Source organism: Fulmarus glacialis, unplaced genomic scaffold (genome assembly GCF_000690835.1).
Source record: "Fulmarus glacialis isolate BGI_N327 unplaced genomic scaffold, ASM69083v1 scaffold24144, whole genome shotgun sequence".
Taxonomy (NCBI): domain Eukaryota; kingdom Metazoa; phylum Chordata; class Aves; order Procellariiformes; family Procellariidae; genus Fulmarus; species Fulmarus glacialis.
In genome coordinates, this window is record NW_009207758.1 from 80,704 (window position 1) to 87,757 (window position 7,054).

The 7,054-nt window shown below is 47.7% G+C and overlaps 1 protein-coding gene across 1 annotated transcript in view; it reads left to right on the plus strand.

The window, feature by feature from the left end:
* Positions 1–6,725, plus strand: part of LOC104075679 (UPF0668 protein C10orf76 homolog) — a gene marked incomplete at its 5' end in the record, with an annotated part of 86,477 nt that extends 79,752 nt beyond the window's left edge. The window contains 2 exons of the mRNA XM_009576260.1: positions 215–331; positions 6,256–6,725. Coding sequence (XP_009574555.1) covers positions 215–331; positions 6,256–6,348 — 210 coding nt within the window. The remainder of the gene's footprint in view (positions 1–214; positions 332–6,255) is intronic.
* Between the last annotated feature and the right edge of the window lie 329 nt (positions 6,726–7,054).

Sequence of the window (7,054 nt, forward strand, 5' to 3'; positions counted from 1 at the left end):
AAATTCTGTAAATTTGAGGGCCGTTCCTTACTGGCATTGGGAAGACTTTAGTGCCCACCTCTGTGTTGTTAGTCATGAGCCAAATATTGGCTGTTAAAGCCATGTGTGTTGCAAAAACAGGTGCCAGAGCTGTGATCTATCTCAGCCTTGCTCTTCCTATGCTGAGGCATCTGTGGATGCTGACTCCTCTGCTGTATTTGGCTGTCTCTGACAGGTTTTGGAAGTGGTACGGTCCAACTACGACACGCTGACCCTGAAACTGCAGGACGGACTGGACCAGTATGAGCGCTACTCAGAGCAGCATAAAGAGGCTGCCTTCTTCAAAGAGCTGGTAAGCTGCCTTGATTCTGCAGAATCAACAACCCTTTTCCAAAGCTTTTGCTTATGGCCTGAGCAGTGGCATTTGGGGTATAGCTGAACAGCCCTGTTACTCCATTGGGCTGCCTCCAAAGATGGGGAGGATGTGAATAGACACTGCATGTCTCAACTTATATGAAAGCTCCCTGGAGCTCCCTGTCCTGCAATACATGGCTGGGGAGGAACCACCAGACTGCACAGGCCAGGAACCAGTCTGTCAGTCTCTGTCCCTTCTGGGGTCCACTGTGCTTTGTGCTGGTAAATTTACACAGTGGAGAAGCTGACTGCTCCCACCTTGGGTTTATCACACAGAGCAACTTAGCCTTTTTGCTGCTGTTAAGTGGACCACAAAGTTTGGGACTGAGCAGAATGTGTGATGCTGGTGAAACATGTGCCTGCTCGTTGCTTTCCTCCATCACTCACAAAATAGGGTTTCCACGTAAAGAAAGCAAAGGCATTCCCTAGACATTACTCCTTCTGCCAGAGGAGAAGACTAATGGTAGGAAGCCCCACAAAAATAATACAGCAAAGACAAAACTGAGTCCAAATAATTCAGGTTGGTAGTTATATTCTTCAGCAAGCCAGCTTGCTCACCCTCCTCCAGAGAGCCCTGATGCAACATGTTCTTGTCCGATGGCCACATCACTAGGAAGGCAATGTTTTTGTAGTGGCTGGTATTTGAGGGGAGCCTGTTTTTCCTCACTTCTGAATCATTACAGCTTCAGTGAAGGGAGAGATCTCTAGCTCTGGCTGCTTTCTCCACCAGTTTGAGAGCTGATTCTCTCTCCCAGCTCTGTCCGTGCTGACTGATGAGTAATTGATGCCTGCCCACTCTGTCACGAGTCTGCATGAGTTTGGGAGTGTTGTGCCTCCCTCTGTCTACTCTGCTCCAGAGCAAGCACGCCTGAATTGGTTTTGCTTCCTTCTACAGAATGCTTTTTAATGTTTTTTCGGTCATTTCAGCACTGCCATTGGGTAGGATACGGGCAAAAACACTTGCAATCACTTTCATGCCATTTTTCTGTGCTCTTTTGTGCCTGTTGTTGTCTCTCTGGCCTGTTGTTTGATACCATATCTGGAATATATGCAAAGAAATTTGGCCGTAGCCTTCCTGTGACATGGGCTTCTCCTCTTACTGTACCCTGGAAATAAGATGCATTCATGTTTCTCCTGTCATCTGTTCTGTCCCAAGGGCTCCTGCCCTCCTCGGCCAGCATCTCCTTCCCCAGACTCTTGGCCACGTGACTGCTCTGCTTCCTGCATGCCCCAATTCCCACTTGGCCTGGCAGAAGCTCAGGCTGATCATGCCAATTGATTAAAATGACATTCTCAGTCCTAAGATCATCACAGCTACAAAACACTCCAGCTAAAATTACTTTTTTCCTAGCCCAATTTCCCCCCCTCCCCCAAATCCCAATTTTGTATCATTTAAGAATCTGTTTAGCATAACCAGTCCCTCCTCAACTCCCTTCTGAAAATTGCCTGTCCAGGTACCCCTGGGACCCTCTCCTCAAGAGCGTATGAAAGCCTGAATAATTACTGTCTAAATGTGCTGATTTGACCCAGTTGTGAATCTGTTTAATCCACATTCCTCTAGATGCCCTGAGAATTGGGACCCTATTAAATGTTCTTTACTCACAGCTACAGAAAATCCCCTGCATTCCATTAAGCCATTCCCTCAACACAGCGGGAAATCAACCTGATATGTTATGATTTGTCTTCAGCAAACCCAGCTGGCCTCCCATCCTCCACACTGTTTTTTCCTTTAGGTGCACAGTAACTGATGGCTTTATTAATTGTCCAAACAACTCATCAAAAAGGCTCTAGTCTGCCCTGTCCTCCCCATATCCTCTTCAAACCAGGTACTTGGCTTCCTTTTTGCGAGGCTTCTGAGTCTTTACTTTGGCTTCTGTTGCTGGTCTGATGTTGGATAATATCCCCCCACCCAATGCATTGCGTTTAACTGCTGAGGTTTGCAGGATTTCATGGAGAGGGCAGAGTGAAGTTGCTGCAATTTTCTTCGTGGGCTCTGCCAAAGGAGCAGGGCTGGTGGTGAACTACAGGTTTCCAGTATGGTTTCCAAACTCATGCTGGTCCCATCAGGTCTTCCTGAATAGGATCTGTTTGCAAATAATTCTTTCCAGATTGTGCCTGGTTTTCTTATCTCTATCTGTGTGATTGCATTAAAGCAAATCCTTCTTGGTGGGGAATGACATGCAGGAGCCATTTTCCTTTTTGGCTGCCTTTTCATCTCTCTGTGCTCCCATTAAGTGGGTGAGCAGAAACTTCCCCAAGCCATTCTCTTGGCTCCTTTATGCTTAGAAATCTTGTTCTCACTCCTTTGACATGCTTTGCTAATGTACTGCTTCACTTCTCTGGCTTTGCCTCAGTGCTGCTCTTTCTTGCTAATCCCAAAGAAAAATCTGCTTTCTTCTCCCATTCCCTTTTCAAAGAAGCTTTCAGAGGCCTGCGATACTGCAGCCACATTGTGGTGGAAGGTGATATGCGGAGTGTTTTATCAACTGGGTTTTCTGACCTGTTGTGCTGCCTTTGAGGGGCTAAAGGAGGGAAGTTAGGAAGTTTTCTAACACTTTTTATTTCTTTTCCTTTGAACCCTCAGGGATGTCATTTGAGGTCTGTGCTGCTTTGACAGAATGAATGGTTTGGATGTGAGCTTTTGGACCCTTGCATTGCAGCTGGAGGAACGTGTGGAAAGAGATTCAGCATCTTTCCAAAACATTCACTGTCTTTGCAGTTGGATAGGTTTCAGCAGAGTCTCAAAATAGTCTGATTAGGGATTGATTTCTGCAGGGGAAATTACAGTAATTTGACTTCTAATTAGATGTAGTAGTCAGTGTAAACCTTCCTCCCATTGTACAAATTTCTTAAGAGCTGCTTGTTGATTGGAAACAGGTTTAATTGATGGGACTTGCTGCGAAATAAGAGTATCTGTACAGTGTTGCACACGTCCAGCTATAATGACACAAAACTAGAACTGAATAATGTTTTCCTCACATGGTTAATGCCACTGCTTCATGCATTCTTTCATTTGCTTATTGTTCTCCAGGTGATGTCAGCATTTCATGCATTTCCCATTTCTTCAAAATCTGTGGGTTAAATGTGATCCAGGCTGCTAATAGGGAGAAAACAATTTTAAAAGCTCTTCTGGCCCTAGTGTGCTCCAGCATGCTCCATACAGAAGCGAGAGAGGACATGTGGTCTGCTTCCTTGCAGAATGAATGTTAAAGCTCTAAGCTTACTTTCTGAGGCTGGTTTTGGCCCCTTGTATAAGCCACTCTAGAGAGTTCTGGTAGCTTCCAGGCTGGCAGCCAGGCCTGGGCTAGCACAAGCTAGGAGGAGTCCTGGGGTGTAGCCTCGTGGATGGAGCAGCTCAGCCAGACTGCAGGAAGCTTCTGAAGTTTATCCTTGTTACAGGCTGACACCTTCCCATGTCACTGTCTGGTCTTCCAAACCCAAAAGGGAAATGAGCTCTGGCTCCCTGTGCTGAGCCCTGGTGCTGGAGATAACTTGATTTAACTCTAATTTGAGCTATTCTCACCTTTTAAGTTGGTTGGCTCAGAGCTGCCTGCTTTCTCACAGCAGAAGAAATGCTGGGCAGAGATCTGTAGAAACGTCAGTGTCATCTCCCCAACTTGTGTTAAAGTAGATCTAAGTCCATCTAGACCGCTCTTGACCAAAATTTGTGTCTAAGCTCCTCTTGAAACCTGAAGCTGTCTTTAAGTGAAAACAGCTCCACACTGGCCCCAGGTGATCTACACCACTGCTTCACAACCCATAGGTTTAAAAGTATCTCCTCTTTTCCAGTGTAAATCTTCTTTGTCTTAAATTAAGCTGAGTGTTTCTTGCCCCATCCCTGGGGAGCCAGAGAAATATTACTCACTGTTCTCTTTCTGACCTCATTTTACATATTGGAGAGTGTTTGCTCTATTCCTCCTAAACCTTTTCTTTGCAAACTAACCAGGCTTAATTTCTTGTGCTCTACCCCATAGCTACAATTTCTGCTAAGCCCTGTGTTCTCATCATGTGCCACTCCAGCCTCCCTTTCTGGGCTTGTAGAGACTGCTAGTGCATCCTTTTTGGAGACCTTGACGTGTATACAAGTTGAGCATCTTCTCCTGCTGGTGCCTGGCCCCTGGCAGCAGTTCTGAGGCCAGGAGCTCATTTCTGCTTGGTCTTTCTGTTGCTGGGACCCATAGAAATGTTTCTAGTCAGAATAAGGATGCTGGCTTACACTACGTACAGCATCCGCCCCTTTTCTGCAGGCATTCACATTCCCCAGGGCAGAGGGCTGCATCCGTTAAGCCATGTTGTTTCCCTCCTGTCAGAACTGACAGGATCGCTGAGGTGGGGAGCGCTTGCTAGGACTGAGACCAAATCCTGTCAGTGGGGCTCCTGTCTCCTGGCAGGGGGACAGCCCAGTGCAAACTAGTGTTCTGGAGACCACTTGCAGTGGCGTTTAACATAGGCTATAACCTGTGGTTATCTTACAAGACATGATCCCAAACTATTTCAGTATGGAATAAGTCAAAAGACACCCAGAGAAGAGAGGTGAGGGGGTGCTCCAAGGGAATGAAGACGCATAGGGTCTCTGCCAAGCATCCTGATGAAGGAGAGTTTGTAGTTTCTGCAGTCACCATAAAACTTAAATATTCTGTCTTTTAAGTGTAGACATCTTTGCTAGCTTGCTCGGGTTGTTAGGGTCTGTGCAGTGGGGCTCACTGGGGTTCACTTCACAGCTTTCCCTGTTAACCTTCCATGTTTTGATTTGCTTCCCACTCTTACACATTCTGCCTTTTTGGGAGCTTTCTGCCCTTCCCCTCTTTTTTTTCCTCACCAGGGCAGCAATGGGACCCTCAGCAGTATGAACACTGCTAACTTGCTCTTCCAGCCCCCAGTGTTGGATTCCTCGTTCTGCTTCTATATAATTCATTCCCCAGTGCTTTTAAAAAACACAAAACACTAACCAGGTCAGCAACAACCTTATATCACAGGTTCTGAGTCTCTGGGAACTGTAATCCTGTTGTTTGGATGAGCTTGTGTCAGTTTTACTTTCTGTCACTGCTGCACAGTCGCTGACACAGATGATGTTTGACTTTGTTTTCTCGTTGCCGAGTGCAGCTGAGACTGAGCCCAGTCTGCGGCCTGCGTGTTTGGCCAGTGAGTCTGCAGGCATGAAGGGGGAAGGGAAGCTGCTGCACTTCCCAGCTCTTCGCAGACTCTGCAGGTGACCAGAAGTCTGGGTATCATCAAGATGTTCTCTTCTTCAGAGGCAGCTAGTGAGCCAGCTTCAGGTGTAAGGCACTCAGCACAGAGTACACACAGCTGGCTCTGAACCCATGGTTTTCTGCCAGCTTGGGTGATAATTTGTGTTTACAGCCCAGGAGCATGGCCTCTGTCCTTTCCTTGACTCCGTATCTTTGGCTCTGCAGGTTCTGGAGCAGGACAGAGGCCATGGCACTACGTTCATCCAGGAGAATGCTGGCTGGCACTCCGGAGGGCACTGGTAGAAAATGCTCTTCCAGCTGCAACCTGGAAGTGCTCACTTTCCCCATCACTTTGCCCCAGAACAGGAAACACATCATAGCTCATGCATCCAAATAGAGCATCCTCCCCCATCCCTGTCTCTTTTGGAATTTACTTTCCTTGCTGGGATGTCACTATAGACATTCCTGTTATTCCAGGAAGCAGCTAATCCTCAGGGATTTCTTGATAAGCTGGAGTGTCAGTGAGAGCTGGCTGCAGCAAGTTCTCTGGGGCTATAACAGCATGCAAAACAGTTTCATGCTGAACCTGGAGGTCAGCAGTGTCAAAGTCGCCGCGGTCACGGGGAGCCAGGAAGAGTCTGTTGGCTAAAACATCTTGTTTTGCCTCTATCAGGTTCGGTCCATCAGCATCAATGTGAGGAAGAACCTTGCTTTCAACACGCTGAGCCAGGAACTGCTGCTGAAGGAATTCTCTACGATCTCTTGAAGCAGGGACGCAGCCGCTGTGCAGGGCTGACCAGAGACGGACCTGTCTGGGCAGGGACACTACAGATCTGCAACCGGTCGCCCCTTGCCTTCCACCTGCAGAAGGGACTGCATTTCTTCTAGGGGAGAGGCTTGCTGCTGTGTGTTTGATCCCAAAGGCATGTGTTTCAACAAGACTGGGGCTGAGGAGAGGTGATCGGCATGTTGAGGAGGAGGAGGAAACAATTTTGTAAGGTGCCATGGGGGTGGGCAGCCATTCCTGTGACGTAGCAATGGGAGATTCCCTCCGCAGCCTCAGGGAAGATGCACTGGAAACCTTTGTAGCAGCGCTGGGGAGAGCTCACAACCAAAATAATAAAACCAGTCCAGCTGTGCGAGACAGTTCTGGGTTGAGATCACTCGCCTGCTCTACAGGGAAAGCTCTCTGATCCCAGGTGAGGGCTGTTCTTTTCTGTCAGCCTGGATCAACCTGCCCTCCCGCAACGTAGGTCAAATCCACTGCCATCGCATTGGGAATGGCTTTGGGGTATAAAACAGTTTCCCCAAGGAGCAGGCCCTGCTCACTGCTGGCTCCTGGTGTAAGAAGGTGTCACTTGAACCAAGCCATTGGATTACTGGAGAAGGAGAAATTTTGCCTCCAAGGCTGTTGGCTTACAGTGTCCAGTCTGACCCAGTATGCAAGAATATGGGTCATCAAACAGAGCACT